Here is an 18,800-nt window from a genome sequence, read left to right on the forward strand (position 1 = left end):
GTTTTCCCACTCACTTTTCTTCCTGCCAACAGAAGTCCCGCCCACCCCAAGGCCTACTTAATGTAGCCCACAGCAGAACTGCACCACTGATGCTCTAAAGGCAACCTCATCTGCACTCGTCCATGCCTGGAACACATCCAGCGGCACAACCCCTGGCTCTCCGCTCTCCACAGATACACCATTGCTGAGCTCTATACCCTCAAATCCGGACACCACAACAAACACTGGCACAGCGCCAACCCACGCTCCACAGTAGGAACTTACACCTGCACCCACTTCCACTTCACCTGCCACAGCACACACACCAACCCACTGACTGGCCCCCTACCTGGAACACACCAGAGACATCACCTGAACAAAAACACCAACTCGTATGCACTATTCTCAGCATGTGCTCACTATGCAAACGCACCACTGAGATTTGGGACCTCATGTCCACCCTCACACCCAACGTCCTCTTCCTCACTAAGAACTGGCTCAACCCCACTTCCGTGGCAGACATCACCAACGCAATGATCAAAGGAGACCGGATCACCAACCACGACCGCATCACCAAGCCTGGAGGATCGATCGCCATCACGAACAAGGAATCCATCCAGTGCACCACCACCAATGGCAACATCATCTCACCCATGGAACACCTTATCTTCCGACTCCAAACAGAGAGCAAAACCATCATCAGGGGATCCTCGCATACCGTCCTTCATGACTACTTCCAGCCTTTTGCAACTCCATCTCCCCCTTTGTCATAGACTACAACATCTAAATTTTCCTCTGCAAACTCAACTTCCATCTCAATGACCACAATGACATCTACACTACCAAACTCTTCAGCAACTTGAACATCGGAATCACCCAACTCGTCAACGACACCATGCACACTGCAAGCCACACACAAAACCTCATTTGCATCTCCAGCGACACATTGGGTACAGCCACACCATGGAACTCACCTAGACTGACCACTCTATCGTTCACTTCAACATCACTAGCTCATGGATCTCCATCCCAGGTCCGCCCATTGCCCCCCACCACAGCAGAGCAAAGTCTCAAAGGCACATGGATCAAAGTTCAAAACAACCTACCTCATCTCCTCCAACAACTTAGACCAGAATGTCAGGAACTTCAACAACTGAATCACCAACTGCGTTGACAGCGTGACTCCTACCAACAACAACATCCATAGAAGGTCCACCAAGCAGGCTAGCTGGTAGACTGAAGACGTCAGAACTGCTAAACAACACTATAAACAACTAGAAAGGAGATGGCGCAACAGGAAGGAAACAGCCAACAAAACAGCCTTCAACCTCTACCACAGACAGTTGAGAGAATCGAAGAAAAAGGCCTTGGCTTCAGACACTGAATCAAGCGGTAATAACAGCAAAGAACTCTTCAACATCATCAAAGAATTCTCAAAAACCCTCAGCTGCAACAACTATTACACCCTCATAGAAACTATGTGACAACCTTGTAAACTACTTCCACAACAGGATCGCCAACATCTAGAGAAACTTCTAACCCCACTCCAAGGTCATCAACTTCTTCAAGCAACACAATGACCTGCTACCACCACAGACATCTGACTAACCTAATTGAGACAGCTCACCCCATAGGACACCGCCTCAATCATGAACTCGATTAACTCAGGGGCCCCAATCGAACCATGCCCTCCCTACATCTTCAACTTAAGCGTAGCCAGAATCAGTCCGTACTTAACACCTTGTTCGAAACTTCAATGGTCACAAACACCTTCCCCAAGGACTGGAAACCTGCAGAAGGCAACACCCTACTAAAGAAACCATTGGCAGACCCCAGTGAACTGAACAACTACCGACCTATCTCTCTGGTTCCGTTTCCTGACAAAGTATTATAAAAAACACAATCAACCAACAGCTCTCTTCACATATGGAATGGAACCTCCTACTCGAATCCTCCCAAACCAGATTCCGCAGCAACCACAGCACTGAGACAGCCCTCATCGCTGCTATTGAAGACATCCTAGCCCTACTCGACCTAAGAGACTGCAGCTCTGATTCCCATGGATCTCTTGGCAGCCTTCGATGCGGTATCCCACCACACACTCCTCACAAGGTTGCACAACATAGGCATCCAAGAAGGAACGCTCAGGTGGATTGCCTCTTTCCCACCAAAGTACACAAAAAGTCCACCTTCCTACCCCAAGGAAATCATCTGTATAGTACCCTGCAGACCCTTACTCTAACCCACCCTCTTCAACTCTTATATGACACCTCTGGCCAGAATAGTTAAAACCCACGGACTCAACATCATATCATATGCTGACAACACCAAACTCATCCTCTCCCTCTCCGAAGACACCACAAAGACCAACTTCCACAACTGCATGAAGCTCAACATGGACATGACAGAGGTACTGATCTTCAGAAACAAAAGACCTCCATTGGACCCATTCTGGTGGCTCTCAAAACTCAGACCTACCCCCCACCCCAACTATCTACGCAAGGAACCTAGTCATCATTCTGGCGACGAATCAGGTCACCTCCGTCTCCTCCTCCTGCTTCTTTGTTCTCTGCATGCTTCATAAGATATGTAAATGACTACCCAGAGCTGCGCCATCACCCATGCCCTCACCTCCAGCTGACTGGACTACGCCAATGCTCTCTGCGCAGGGATCACAGCTCCCCTACTCGGATGACCACAGACCATACAGAATGCCACAGACTTGTCCAGGATCTCACCTAGAAGAAGCCACATCACCCCCATCTCAGGGAACTCCATTAGCCCTCTGTACAGATAAGATGCCAGTTCAAGCTCCTGACCTACGCATACAAAGCCCTACACAACCGCAGACCCTTCTACTTCCATTGGCCCACCAGACACCTTTGCTACCCTTTCTCTAACCCTCACCCTCTGCATCCAATGTATCAGATGCAGAGATCGCTCCTTCTCCTACCTAGCTTGAAGATGGATTGAGCTACTCTCATCTCCAGACCGCCCCAGCTCTTTCAGAGTTCTGAAAGTCACTGAAGACCCGGCTATGCAGCTAATCAACTAGACACTGCCAGTGCCTGGATACCCTCACAGGTGACAAGAAGCGCTCTACAAATCTATTGATTGATAGATAGATAGTGGATACCATGAAGGACTACATAGGAGTTTAGAAAAGTACCCTTTTTGGCATGCTAACTCCCTCTCCCCCCCCCAAAACACACACTTTTTGCCTGATATCTGATGCTAACAGACTGAGTATGTGCTGGGACCCTGCCAACCAGGACCAAGCACCTGTGTTCTTTCCCTAAATGGTGCAATTGCTTCCACCTCTGGCACACAGCTACGTCCCTTGAAAAAGTTACCAGTGGTACCAAGGGCCCTGTGGCCAAGGAGGGCTGCAGCATGTATTGTGCCACCCTAAGGGACCCCTCACCAGACACATAAACACTGCCATTGCAGATTGTGTGGGTCGGTGAAGCCGACATGGTATCCCTCCGTGGGTGCCATGCCCAAAAATCACTGCCTGTGGCATAGGTAAGTCACCCCTCTAGCAGACCTTACAGCCCAAGGCAGAATGCACTATACCACAGGTGAGGGCATAGCTGCATGAGCAATATGCCCCTATAGTGTTTAAGTCCATTCCTGCAGGACCAGAACCTCTAAAAAAAAAAACAGAGGACTGCCTGCCTTCCCTAAAGAGCAAGATTTCTCGAGGACAGAGGCCCTTTCCACAAAGGGACCTCCAAGATGTACTCCAGACCCTTCTTGATCAGCGGGTCCTGCCAACTCTGCACCAGACATCCATGGCCCAAATCAAGGTGGCCCACCGGTCCAGAGAAGGTCCCCAGGCGATTCTGACCTTGAGTCCACCCTGGGGTGAACCCTCCTGATCAACACAACAACGCCTGCAGCCTAAATCCAGAGGACACACCCCCAGCCATCTCCGGTAAAGATTTCCGATTTCCAAAGGTACCCCTGCAACCACAGCCCCTGGGTTGGTGAACCCCACCGACGGTCCAACAGCATCCAGTGGGCTCTCTACTTACCTGTCCAGCCGTTTGTCTTCTTCAGCCGAGTCCCTGGACCATGCCTGCAGCCTCTTTGCGATCATCCAGTGTTTCTCCATTGAAAACCATTAGGCACCCAACGCTGTGTTTGCAGCCTACACCCGGCTGCTCCTGTGCCACTGAAGGTGTGTGTTTGGTGTCGACCTGTGCCCCCCCTGTGCTGATCTAACCCCCACCTCACCCCAGGTCTGTGCCCTGATGTCTCAGGTACTTACATGCAAGCTGTTTCTTTCTACGAGCCCCCGGTCTCCCTAGGATTCCGTAGGGCACCCGACACCTTTGACCCCTGCACCCAGCCGGCCCGTGTTGCCGGTGGTGCACCCATGGTGACTTCCTAAATTTTGCCCTGTGGACACCCTAACCCTGAAGACTGGGAATCGAGTAGTTACCTGGAAACTGTGTTGATACTTTTCATCCCCTAGGACTGCATTGCTTTCTATGAAACTTGCACTGTCTACTTTTGAAAATTGAAAAGTATTACTTACCTGTAAACTGTTTTACCTGTGAATTGTAAACAAAGTACATTTGATACTTGAAAGTGATACATTCTTGAAGCTGTACTTACCTGCAACAAAACTCCTTTAAGTTCTAGAAATAAAGTAACAAAGTATATTTTTTGATGCATATAACATTGGCCTGGAGTTAGTCGTTGAGTGTGTATGTACAACAAATGCTTTGCACTGCCCTCTGATAAGCTTAAATGCTCAACAACATTACCATAAATAGAGCATTAGTATTCTCTGCATTAGCCTCTGTCTAGCCTCTTGGGGAACCCCTGGACTCTGTGCACACTATACCTTACTTTCGCATAAAATATACAGAGCCAGCTCCCTACAGGGTGATGCTAAGCAAGCCTACCACGAAGAGCCCAATAGAGACAGACTGAAAAAGACATCAAATGTCAAATCAAACAGAACCGATGCACAGTGTCTGGTGGGTTTGCGTAATTGTTTTTCTCATGGCACTGGACCACATTACAGCAGAACTGAACTTCAAGATTTTTATATGAAATGCCCGAATTTGACTCCGAATATGCAGAATGTTTGCCTTGTTTACCTTTAAGGAGTTGCCAGTGTGAAGCAGCTTCTTCAAGATGGAACCTAGAAAGAGACAGAGAACACATGAGATCCTGTTCAAAAGGGATTCTCACTCACGACAGTGTTGGAGCTCTCGGTCGGATACGGCTACATCTCTGGACCAGATCTTTGGCACCCTCCAGTTTGTTCTTGGTGATCTTTGAGTCCCTCTGGCAATGGTCTTAGTGCCAGAAGGTAGAATAGAGAAGGTCACCATCAAGACATATTGTAACCCCCTCAAACAGGCACTATGGGGCCACTATGTGGTGGTTTGTAGCACTTTGGAAAAACTCCAAATATAATTAAAAATAAAATAAGCATGACTGAAGAGACAAATGTTACACAACTCATGAAAATGTAATATGTAAAATAATAACAAGAAAAACGGTTAATGAAGCAGAAATATATTACTGTTGGAAATAGTCCCCCACTTATATTTTCAAATATTATGAAGTCAAGTCAATAGAAGGTTTTTATGTGAGAGAAGTCATTTTTTATGTAGGATCAGCAAGCTGAATTTAATGAGTAACTATACAAACTAGATCCCCGCTTTTTCACTGAAGACAGAGTGAAACTCTATAGCTCACTAATAATAGCCCATACTATGTACAACTATGTAACATATCTGTTTATTGCTTTCTCAGTCTTTTGGGAAGTTGTGTGACTTTTGAGCAGTCTCATGGATCACTCTTAGGACACTGTAGTAGAGTAGCCCCTTTGCCTCCTGAAAGCTTCATGTCGAAACCTTAACAAAGAATCTAAATATTCCCTTTTAAGGGCATTTCCTGAACTTGTAGTCCTTTTGCTTGCTAGGGGGTGAACTCAAAGTAAGTATCTGTTTTGTGAAAGAGTGAAACCTGTTTGTTCTTCTCATGATAAGTCAGAATTATTCTGCTTTAAAGTTGCTAGTCCAATTGCTGAGTCCCGTGGTCTTCCAAAGGCAACCAGTCCTGACCCTCCAAACGCCTTTATGTACTGTGAAGTGCTAACAGCCTGCTCTTTATCATGAACAGAGTCGTTTTCTGCGTTGAGGCTACAAGAAGGACGCTGCCCATGAGATCCAACTGGGGAGCTAGCAGTTTGTTCCAGGCAGACTCTCCTGGGACACTGACAGCCAATGGGTAAGGACTATGGGCCTGAGCCAGATTTAGAGTTTGGCACACGGGTTACTCAGCCACAAATGTGACTGATATCCCATCGGCCATAATATGATTTCCACAGGTTATAATGGAATCCTAATATGGCGGACCGGATATCAGTCACGTTTGTTACGGAGTAATCCTGTCCACCAAACTCTAAATCAGGACAACGTCTCATCCTGTTCTGCGCGCAGGCGCAGGGTCACCTTTTACATCAGCCATGACACCTGGAAGTCCAGGGTGTGGACAGGAATGGAAAATGATGGTGGCGGTCAATGCCGACAGCCACATTGTGAGCTCTTCTTAAAGGAGAGCATTTATTTATTTATTTTAACATCGTACAGAGTGAATGTTTCATCACAACGCATCATCCACGATTAAAAGGCAATGGAGAGGTACAGCACACCCAAACTGCACACCTTGCAGAGATTTCAGAGCCACAGGTCGACTGCTAAGACAATCTTGAATCTCTGACCTGAACTTAGTTCTGATGGTCGGTACAGCCGGCTGATCCTCTGCCCCTCAATCAGTGATGGGATTGTGAGAGCTGGGTTCCTTACAGAGGCAGAAAGAAGGCACTGAAAGTGTAGACTTCCTGTCCGGAAATGGCTTTCAGTAAAAGACTGGATGGGGTGGATGTTAGCAGCAATTAATATTCCATGCACAGTAAAATAAATGCCTCCTTATTACATATCCACTTTAGTACAATCGTCAGCTTTGGTTTCTTTCTCACTCCGACAGAGGCAAAGCCCACCTGACTGATTTACCAAACACTCCTTTCATCCCCCATGAAGAGGGTGCTCCACGCCGCAGCTCACCTCTTCAACAGACTTTGGAAATTCAATCTTTCTTTAAAATAAAATCCGCTGGCTCCCTCAGCAGCCTAAATTAGTTTCAAAGACCTGATATATCGTCTAAAAGGCAGTCCCTGATAATACCACACTGAACCAAAACACCACACATCTGGCTGGTCATGCAACTTCCACACTGCACCATTGCTGGGATCAAGATCAAGTAGTGGAAGAAGTACAAGACAAGCAGGCAAGCCGTCTCCACCTACATCCTGAGAGAAGTGGGAACAACAAGACAACACAGACCGGACAAGCACTCAACCTACTCCACTTCCCTAAGGTCAGTTCCTTGGTGAGACAACACATCATCCCTCCTTGACCCTTTGCGTCTTTCCCTCCTTACTACCCAGCACCATCTCTGCACCCCACAACTTCCAAAGGCCTATTGTGTACCCCCATACCTCTCAGATGCTTGTTTCTTTTTCCTGCTTTTGTCCAAATGTTTTGTAGCCAAGTTCACACTACACAATCAGCAACCAGAAGAGCTTTAGTTGCTTTCTTGGGTCTTTGCCTAGCTCCAAAACTTCACCTTTAATCAAGCCAATTGCTGGGCAGAAATATGCATTCATTTTTACCTGGAACATGTCTACCAGGCCTTAACTCCGACCTCCTGATTAAAAAAAACTAGAAAGCAAGTTGGCTTGATGAGATTTCAGTAAATGTTTACTGAATTATTATTTTTGTTTGAAAATTCCAATAGTTCCAAAGGTGAAGTGACTTAATGACACTTGCCGTTACATTCAGCCTATCACGAAGGCCCAACTTCTAGTCACTCAAATTCTAAGTTAGCAATGTATTTCAACCTTTTACTTCTGTTTCTAGAATACTTTTATCCAAAGAATCCCAATATGTAGGGCACACTAAAGACAATCAGCGAGTATTTACATCCACAGAAGAGTCAGCCGCTGCTCTTGTATGATGGGAAGAAGAGATTCCCATTCCACATCCTAACCTTGACTGGAGCAGGGGCTGCTTAGGAAGATGAAAAATGTGACCGAGCCTCGGAGGGTCACACTGTAGAAAATACTCCATGTCCTCCTTCTATGGAGAGTAACTCTACACAGCCACCGGGCAGCAATACTTACCAATACTGTGGTACTGCCATCGCTGGTGGAGCCTCTCAGGAAGCAGCTGCAAGATCTTCTGCAAACGCCAAAGATGAACAACAGTTATTTGTTAATGGTGGTACAAAGGTAACACGTTCATGCCAGGTCCAGAAAAGAGGTGAAGCAAAGAGACAAAAATGTCTAAAATTTGAGGGAAGACAAAGCTAGCAAATGAATAATGTAAAAAGGAAAGGAAAAAATACAATCATCAAACATGAAAAAAATGTGTACTTATATAGTCTGCACACATAAATGTATATAAGAATTAACTGTAGATAGGAGGACACAGTGGAAAGTCTGAAGCTTGCTATTAGCAGGTCCGGCCGCCCAGAGAAAACCCTTAGGTGTCTGTTCACCAATTCGCATAGAGCTGTGAATCCCACAGAGGAAACCCAGAAAGAATGTTATATATCATGGGATGCACAATATTTTGCAACAATAAACACAACGATTTTGATGCTAATGAACATATGGAGAGTGAGAGAGTGGGGGTTTGCAGCAGAGCTCTGGAGTATGGTGAATGCACCGGGTGGCAAGTGCCAGAATGGCAAGCAGTGGAACTGGAGAGGACTAGATGTGAAATCAGAAGGTGAATGTGTGGGCTTCATGCATGGCATTCCCTTTACCATCTTACCATGCAACTCCCCCCTCTAACATGACATACCATTCCTCCTAATAGACCCAGGAGGGATTGAAACAGCAGCAGAAATGAAAAGGTCAGAAGAAACAAGGATTGGACCAGTCATAGACCAGACACGCAAGGAGCAGGAAGGAGAGACTCAAAGGGAGGTACTACAGAGGTAGAGGCATAGCCAGATGCTTCCAGTCACACTTATCAACAGTGAAATGGACTAAAAAATCGAAAGTCCTTCTTTGCAACGAAAGGGTGATGGCACTGACTTGAACGTGATCATTAGCAGGTCCTCAGATGGGCGTCATGGACAGATACATTTACACATCTTGTTGTCCTTAAATGCACTGTACATGGACAAGTCTGTCCTCATCTGTAAGGACATTGAAACGCATGGGTGTCCTAAAGTAGAGGGACATGTGGAGGTCAGTAAGTTCTCCTCTGCAGGCACATGGACTGACTCGGAGCTCCTCATTTGCAGTGGCATGGACAGGCCTAGATGTTGTCACCTGCTGGAGATACAGACAAGCCTCAGCATTCTCATCTGCAGGGCCATGTACAGGCCTGGGTGTCCTCATATGCAGGGAGGTACATAAGCCTGAGGGTATCATCAGCAAAGACCTGAAGACATGTAGGCCTTGGCATGTCTTTCAAGATGAACAACCCAGGCCTGTGCATGTCTCTGCAGGTGATAACCACCAGCATGTGCAAGTTCTTCCAGTTCTTCAAGATGAGGGCCTCAGGCTTATGTATCTCCTTGCATAGGAGGAATCCCAGGACTGCGCACCTCATCTAGAAGGACATTCACAGGCCTGGAGGTCCTCATCTGCAGGGACCTGGACAGCCCTAGATGTCCTCATCTTCTAGAGATACAGGCAAGCCTCTGGGGACATGCACGAGCCTGGGTGTCCTCATATGCAAGGCGGTACATAGGCCTACTGTCCTCGTCATGAAGGACGTGCACCCCTGGTGGTCATCATCCGCAGACATGCAGAGGCCTGGAAGTTGTCATCTGCAGAGATAAGAACAGGCCTGGAGTTCCTGATCTCAAAGGACATGCACAGGCTGGTTCTCATCATCTGCAGAGACGAGCACAGGCCTGGAGGTCCCCATCTACTTAACAATGAACAGATGGAGTGACACGGATGGGCCTGGAGGAACTCACCTGCAGGGGCATGGACAAGCCTAGATGTCCTCATCTGATGGAGATACAAACAAGTCTCTGGATTCCCATCTTCAAGGCCATGAACGGGACTGGAGGTCCTCAGCTAAGGTAATATAAATATACCTGAAAATATCCATCCTAAGGGAAATGGTCTGGGGGTCCCCACATGCAGGGACATAGACTGGTCTGTGGGTCCTTATCTGCAGGTGCTCAGATAGGCCTCCTATGATATGCCATGTGCAGACCTAGAGGTCCTTAAATGTACCGATCTGGACAGGCCCAGACTCCCTCATCTACAGGAAGATGCAGGGGCCTGGAAGTCCCCTAATGGAAGGACGTGCACATGGCCAGGATGACCCTATCTGCAAGGACATATCTGGAGTTGCCCATCTGGTTTGAAATACATGAACTTTGAGGTCATCATATGGAAGAAAGTGCACAAGACTGCACGTCTGCAGGGACATGCACAGGCCTGGGGTCCACTTCTAATGGGACATGTGCAGACCTGTATGTTCTCCTATGTGTTCTCAAATACAGGGTCCTGGACGGGCCTGGAGTTACCAAACTACAGGGCCATGTAGGAGCCTGGAGGTCCCATGTTGGAAGGAAGTACACATGTCCTGGAGGAGCCCACCTGGAAGGACATGTACGGGCCTGGAGGTGCTCTTCTAATTGGAAGTACATGGGCTACAAGGTCCTCATTTGAAAGAGCATGCATGAGACTGCATATCTGCAGGGGCATGAACAGGCCTGGCGGACTTCATATGCACATACATGAAAGGGCCTGGATTTCTTCATCGGCTGGGTCTTATACATGTATGGTGGTTCTCATCTGAGAGACAGGCCGAGGGGTCCTCTTCTGCAAGAACATGGACAGATCCTGTGGGTCACATCTGGCTAGACACAGATGAACTTGCAGGGGGTCACGAAATGTCTGCAAGTCCTCTTCTGAAGGTAATGGATAGGAAAAAGGGTCCTCATCTGCAGGGACATATACACACCAGAGGGTCCTCACCTGCAGGGACATGTAAGCATCAGAGGGTCCTTACCTGAGGGGACATGTGCACACTTGAGGTTCCTCATCTGCAGGGACATGTACACACCTGAGGGCCCTCATCTTCAGGGACATGCACACACCTGAGGGTTCCCATCTGCAGATGACATGGGTAGGGCTGGAGGGAGTCATATATAAAGGCATGGACAGGAATCGGAGGGGGACCTCATCTGACAAACGTGGACATGCAGGAGTCCAAAACTGCAGGGAAAGTGATGGGTCTGGTAGTTTTAATCTGCTAGGAAATAGAGGAACTTGGAGTTCTCTTCTGCAGGGACACACGCACGTTCCTGGGGTCGTGGATGGGCCAGCGGGCTGTATGGTCATTTCACATCAGGTCATTACTTACACTGCCTCCAGTCATGAACGTTTCATCTACAAATCATAGTTTTAAGGTGTATTAATCGAATTAGTCATAAGGGAACAAAACAAGGTGAATGCATTAGTTCATTGGCAATCTGTTACCTCTCAATAATGATCTGGAGGAAGGTCGTCATCCTCCCTATGGGGAATATAAACAGGTTCTCGTCTGCAGGAGCATGGACAGGCCTGAAGGTACTCAACTGCCGGGGACTGGACAAGCCTGGGAGTCCTTATCTGCAGGGACATGGGAAGACAAGAAGGCACTCCTCTGCATAGACAGTGCAGGTATGAATCCTCTTCTACAAGGACATGGACAGACCTGTGCACCCTCATCTGCATGGACAAGGATGGGGCTGTGAATGTCCATCTGTAAGGATGTGGGCGGGGCTGTGAATCCTAATCCGTAGGGATAGAGAAGCCTCTGGTAGTATTCAACTGCAGGGACTTAGACAAGCCTCCAGGTCCTAATCTGCAGGGACGGTGAACACACATGCGAATCTGAAAAGGATCGGGCACCAGATAAGCCATAAGCAAAGCATAAAATTGTTAGGTCCCAAAATGTAGGAGTACACAGAGATCGGAACAAGGCCGGGCTAGTTTTAGCTGTAGGTGTCCTGTCAAGCTCAGCTATGGGGGTAAGTCAACTGATACACAAAAAGAGAGTACTAGGAGTATATTAACCCCACACAAACTCCCATACCCATGAAACTATAGCACAAGTGTGGGGGATATTAAGGACAGGTCTCTCTGGCCTGTTCCAGAGGTGAGTAGGTCACCGGTTAGGTGGTCTACTTCGTAGACATGGAAAACAGTAGTGACATTCGAGTGTTGAGGGGCGAGTGGGGGAGTTCCCTTTATGTACTAGGCGGTCTCACACACATTATAGTGTTATGCTTCATCATCTGACCACCTAGCCTCACCCAGGAAAGATAGTACCACCTGGGAAGACTCAACCTCATTGTTAAATGAACTCTGAGGGAGTGCTGAAATTTTATCTTTCTGGATAAAACGGGGATCCAGTTGAAGGGAAAATAGACACTAAAATTACCACACAAATCACCTATATGATATAATACTTTAATGAAGGTGTTTGTTGGTAAGTTTAAAAGCAGTATATGACGGACTCGAATATAATGGTTCAAGGTGTCTGACAGAAATCTATGACCAACATGTTTCTGCCATCTCCTATAGCAGAAAACAGTCAGGGGCATTTGTCAGGGTCTAAGATCCCTAATGAATATGGGGCTAGCTGAATATGCTAGATAGTGAGCATATACATTAAAGTGCACACGGGGTCTACTTGACTGAAGTGTCTGAGGGAGGCCTAGAAGGGAGAACAAAGTGAATAAAACATCGAACTGTGGTGTATATGGTGCATGTGAGAACTCGCTCCACACCACACTAACTCAACTGAGTCACAGTCAGTTGTAGGGGGGTCCTCAGAGTCACACACACATCTATGGGTGAATTGGCAGTGAATCTGGCCCAGTTCCAGGTGAATTTATCGTAAACTAGGCTCAGCTTTGGACAGGTTCAGTACTGCATTTGTCAGCAGAATGAAGCCCAACCACATTTGAGTCTGTCCTGAGCTGCAGGCCAGGTCTAAACAGAGCCAGGCTCAGCTTTGAGTACTTTGGCAAGATCATGCCCAACTCACTGTAAGCCTGCCATGAGCTAAACTCAGCTCTGAACAAGTCTGGATGAAATGAGGTTCAGCTCTTAATCTGTTGTAGTCTGCCCAGCTCCAGGCGAGTCTGTACAGAGTCAGCTTTAGCAACCCTGCAGATAGGTACAGCTCCCAGTTAGCCTGCCGTCAGCCAGACTGCCCTAGATGAGCCTGGGTAGATCCTGGTTCAGCTCTTAATACATTGACGGAGTCTGGCCAGCTCCAAGTGAGTCTGCACAGAGTCAGGCCTAGTTTTGGCAGTCCCTCCAAATAGTAAGGACCATCTTGGGGTGTATGTACATACCAATAAACAGACCTGAGACCCACAGGGAAGCAAATAGCCAATTTCTGGAGAGCTCTGTTGAGTACTAAGATAATGAGCAAACATTCAAAGAAGCATTCTGCTGAAAAAGCTCAGGTGAAAGCACTATACTGATGTACAAACAATGCTAATAATAGAGCCATCAGGGTAGTGCATGAGTGAGACAGCTCTCAAAAGACCACTCTGCCAATAAGGGAGCCCGTGAGCTGCATTATTGCACAACTCCTGCTAATTAAAACTCTTACCCTTCTAAAGTTAATATGTGCTACTGGCTGATCCTGGCTTCTGACCACCTACCTCTAGTGTCCCCAGAGCCGCAAGCCACAAAGAAGCCTCTACAGAACACAGACAGATGTTTATTATTGGCCCTACCTCAAAGATGAACAGGATGGCGTCCAGCTCTTCCCTCTGAGACTTGTGACCTGAATTCAACAAAAAGAAGTCTTTCGACATTTAATTTATGATAGATATTTATCCTGTGAAACGTACCCAGCGCATTGCAGCAATCTATTGCCATACTCATATTTTAGGTCTACAGCTAACAATCTCAGCAACAATGCACTGTTTCTTCCTCACTGCTTGTTCTGTTTGCCCCTTCCCACCTCCCAATCTTTTGAGGATTTTTCTGCTAACTCAGGATACTAGTTTAGAATCACGATATGATGACCTCAGTTTATTGCCATCTCACGTGTGACAGGTATCTCTCACACCTCAGGTTCCTTCTACCCACCCCACAGGTATGGTTTAAGACAACCAGCATCAAATCACCAATATGATGGGGATTTTACTTCACTGGTAACAACTCCAATTGTCAGGAGACCAACCAAATCCAATCCCCACTCTTCCCGGCTTCAACATGGACCTATGGCTAGATCACTATACATATGTGTTCATCTGAACATGCCTCTTTCACAGCAGCTCTATTCCTGCCTCTTCTAAATAAGTATGTATCTCTGATCCCAGATAAGCGCACATGACATCAGCCCAGTTCTGCCTCTGAACCATGCCCATCCATCAGTGAACTGGCAATCTCCCTTATGCCTTAGCCAGATATACCTATGTTGTTGCCAGTCCTGTATAGGTCCATGCTCTGCGAAGGTGCATGTCCTGACTAGGATGGTGCACAAGGTCCCTGGTATGCTCCTATCTCAGGCACTGCTCGCTGGCGAAAACAATCATAAGCCTCTCTTCTTACCTTTTTGCTTGAGGCTGGTTTCAATAATCACAAAATTTTCAAAGAAGACGTAATAAATATGGGAGTAGTTTTGTTCGAAGAATTGCTTCAGGTCAATGGTCTCTGCATTCTCTGTGGAAGGAGAAAAGAAGAAGGTGAGGGGTTTTATACTGAGGTTAGGAAGAAACAAGACAGAGAGCAGGAGAAGAAACAAAGGGAGCAAGGGTTCAAGGAGACCATGGTTGCAAGGAGATTATGGGTATTGAAAGAGAAGAGTAAAGGAGAGCAAATGTAAGCAAGAAAACAAAAGGAAGGAACAATTACAGATTAACCAAACATTACAGTTTCCACTTTCAAAATAGTGCATTTTTCTTGCACCCAACTTTACAGTTTCTGAAACCGGTACGGTACGTTTACAGTCATGAGCTTTTCAATACACTAATCTTTTTCAACCGTCGCCTAACCATTTCCCAGAAGCCCCTTAATATGAATTATGCGAGCATCCTCTGGAAGCTCTGAGAGGTGAAGAATGAACCAACCTCACCCTGTGCATGCTGGGAAGGCAGAAACGTGAAGACAACCGGCGAGCAAAGGACTGGTCAACTTTCGGTATTTTGGTTTCTTTGAAAGTGGGTGCAGCTGAATGAAAGTAAATAAAACATCTACACAATTTTTAGAACCTGAATGTGCACACCAGGAACCAAACTACCTCGGTGTGCACTGTTACTAGTTTAAGAAGATGCGTTTGGGAGGCCTTCCTTAGGGAAAAAGGTAGAGTTGACGAGAGGATGCCAATTCCAGACCTTCGGAGCTTCAACAGAGCGGCAACAATCTTCCAAGCTCATAAATTCCAAGAATGATACGAGGAATGGATGTCGCTGATTACAGATCCTGTTAACACTTTAATAAGTTATGGGGCAGTCCTGTTGCTTAAATAGTCATGGGTTACATCCATTTTATAGAACCCAATTTTGTATTCTTGGTCAGTCTAGCAATAACTATAAACCCTTTCTAATGTTCCTGTATTTCTGGTGATGTTACAGCGGAAACTAATGTACAATACAAACTGAAGAATATGTACATCAAGCACTTTCCTGGGAGACAGACGGACAGGCGTTGAACTAAGAGGTTACAAAAGCAGCAGTTCCTAATCATTTATTTATTCCATACTACCAAGAGGGTCCTTATCACACCTTGAATTACTGAGGCTCTCTGCAGGCTTCCAGAGGGTCCCTAGAAGACCTTGCAGTGCCTGGTTTACTTGCAGCCTTCCAAGAAGGTCTCTGGCACTCTTTGCTTTACTGGGTCTATCTGCAGGCTTCCAAGAGAGTCCCCAGATCTTCTTGCGTTACTGGGTCTATGGGCAGCCTTCCAAGAGGGTCCTAGGCACATCTTACATCACTGGGTCTATCTGTAGGATATGAAAAGGGTCCAAGCACCCCTTGTGTTACTGGTGTGCTCTGTAGGCTTCCAAGAGGGTCCCAGTACTCCTTGTGTTACTGGTGTACTCTGTAGGCTTCCACGAGGGTCCCAGCACTCCTTGTGTTACTGGTGCGCTCTGCTGGCTTCCAAAAGAGTCTCCAGCACATCCTGCATTACTGGGTCTATGTGCAGCCTTCCAAGAGGGTACCAAGCACTCCTTGCTTTACTGGGACTATCTGCAGGCTTCTAAGAGGTTCCCATCACTCTTTTCATTACTGGGTCTATATGCAGCCTTCCAAGAGAGTCCCAGCACTCCTCGTGTTACAGGCTTCCAAGGGGGTCCTAGGCACATCTTACATCACTGGGTCTATCTGCAAGCTTCCAAGAGGGTCCCAGCACTCCTTGCTTTACTCTATCTGTAGGCTTTGAAAAGGGTCCGAGCACCCCTTGTATTACTGGTGTACTATGTAGGCTTCCAAGAGGGTCCTGGCACCCCTTGTGTTACTGGTGTACTCTGTAGGCTTCCAAGAGGGTCCCAGTACTCCTTGTGTTACTGGGTCTATCTGCAGCCTTGTAAGAAGGTCTCAAGCACTCCTTGCTTTACTTGGTCTATCTGTAGGCTTTGACAAGGGTCCAGACACTCCTTTTGTTACTGGTGTACTCTGTAGGCTTCCAAGAGAGTCCCAGCACTCCTTATGTTACAGGCTTCCAAGAGGGTCATAGGCACATCTTACATCTCTGGGACTATCTGCAGGCTTCCAAGAGGTTCCCATCACTCTTTTCATTACTGGGTCTATATGCAGCCTTCCAAGAGGATCCCAGCACTCCTTGTGTTACAGGCTTTCCAAGAGGGTCCTAGGCACATCTCATATTACTGGGTCTATCTGCAAGCTTCCAAGAGGGTCCCAGCACTCCTTCTGTTACAGGCTTCCAAGAGGGTCCTAGGCACATCTTACATCACCGGGTCTATCTGCAAGCTTCCAAGAGGGTCCCAGCAGTCCTTGTGTTACTAGTGTACTCTGTAGGCTTCCAAGGGGTCCCAGCACCCCTTGTGTTACTGGTGTACTCTGTAGGCTTCCAAGGGGGTTCCAGCACTCCTTGCGTTACTGGGTCTATCTACAGGCTTCCAAGAGGGTCCCAGCGCTCCTCAAATTACTGGGGGTAGCTGCAGCCTTCCACGAGGATCCCAGCACTCCTTTTGTTACTGATGTTTTCTACAGGCTTCCTAGAGGGTCTCCGGCACTGCTTGTGTTACTGGGTCTATCTGCAGGCTTCCAAGAAGATCTCAAGCACTCTGTGCTACAGGATCTCTCTGCAGGCTTCCAAAAGGGTCTTGAGCACTCCTTGCATTACTGGGTCTACCTGCAGCCTTCCAAGAGGATCCCAGCGCTCCTTGTGTTACTGGTGTTCTCTGTCTGCTTCATAGAGGGTTTCTGCCATACCTTGTGTTACTGGGTTTATCTGCAGGCTTCCAAGATGGCACCAGCACGCCTTCCATTAGTGAGTCTATTGGTGTGAGAAAAGGCCTCTTTTGAGATGGTTAGCCCCCACTTTTTGTCTGATGTTTGATGCAGCCTAGATGTTGGAGTGCCCAAGTGCCCAGGGCCCACGCTAACCAGATTCCCTGGGCCAGGGCCCTTTCCCTAAAACTGTTGTGATGCATTGGCACAACTGGATACACCCTTAACTACCACTATAAGTCCCTAGTAAATGGGTACCTATGTGCCCAGAGCATAGGGTACTATGGGTAGGCCCCTGAGGGCAGCAGCACTGATTGTGCCACCCTCTAGGGCCACACATCCAGATGCGCCCAGTACTGCCATTGCAGGCTGAGTGTCCTGATACAAACCTAAAACACAAGCTTGACATGGCACACTGCATGTGTGCCCTGCCCACCATACACTGCATTTACTATGGGTAAGACACCCCTCTGGTAGACCTTACATCCCTAATGCAGGCTGCTCCATATTATATGTGAGGGTCTAGCTGGATGAGCAATATGCCCCCACCTTGTCCTTTCCAATCCTGGGACATAGTGAGTGAACAGAGCAGCCATTTTAATACATGTGCTGGATACTGGTCAACACGAATTTCCCAGCTACACGATAGCCACTCTGGACTCTTGATCTATCATTTCGAGTTGTTTGATACCAAAAAACCCAAACTGGTACCAGTACTGGATTTATTCCTAACTGTACCCAGGGGTCACCTTAGAAGTGCCCCCAGCAAATGCTAACTATCCTGGGATGGTTGCAGACTGGTGCTATCCAGCTGCCACCTCCAGGCAGCCAATATACAAACCTTGGGGGAAAGCCCTTTCTGTCTGGTTTGCAAATCAATGCCCTTTGTGCGTGGAGGACCTAACAACCCCCTCGCTCAGGAATGTGCACAGCCCTGGCGGTGAGCTTCAAAGGGCTTACCGCCCTTGAATCTCAACCCCCAGGACTGCTGCTAGCAGCAGATAGCCTCTCCCTTTGCAAACTCCCACTTTTGGCAGGAGCAAAGGTGGGAAACCACACAAAGGGTAGGAGGAGTGGCCCCACCTGCCATGCACAGCACCTCAGGCATTGCCTGCGAGGTGGACACTCATTTAGTTTTCCTCCATCTTAGGTGGAAGGAAAATAGCCAGTCAGGTTTAGGGAGGTGACCTTTCCCACAGGAAGTGGTCAATATAGTGGGTGTAGCCACCCAAATGTAAGTGTCCCATTAGACACTACCAGGTTCTCTCTAAAACGCCCATTAAAATTCAGTAGACATCCTCAGACCAAAAAACTAGATTTGAAGGACAAAAAGA

The 18,800-nt window shown here is 47.4% G+C and overlaps 1 protein-coding gene across 7 annotated transcripts in view; it reads right to left on the bottom strand.

Moving 5' to 3' along the window:
* The window catches only part of RALGAPA1 (Ral GTPase activating protein catalytic subunit alpha 1), a 623,631-nt gene that overhangs the window by 565,662 nt on the left and 39,169 nt on the right, over positions 1-18,800 (bottom strand). For 4 of the 7 annotated variants that reach the window (XM_069209126.1, XM_069209125.1, XM_069209121.1 and 1 more), the window contains exons 2-5: positions 14,606-14,716; positions 13,783-13,853; positions 8,189-8,246; positions 5,094-5,137 (exon numbers count right to left, since the gene is read on the bottom strand). In XM_069209126.1, coding sequence (XP_069065227.1) covers positions 5,094-5,137; positions 8,189-8,246; positions 13,783-13,853; positions 14,606-14,716 — 284 coding nt within the window. The remainder of the gene's footprint in view (positions 1-5,093; positions 5,138-8,188; positions 8,247-13,782; positions 13,854-14,605; positions 14,717-18,800) is intronic. The other 3 variants (XM_069209127.1, XM_069209123.1, XM_069209128.1) reach the window with 1 other exon arrangement.

Source organism: Pleurodeles waltl, chromosome 9 (assembly GCF_031143425.1).
Source record: "Pleurodeles waltl isolate 20211129_DDA chromosome 9, aPleWal1.hap1.20221129, whole genome shotgun sequence".
NCBI lineage: Eukaryota > Metazoa > Chordata > Amphibia > Caudata > Salamandridae > Pleurodeles > Pleurodeles waltl.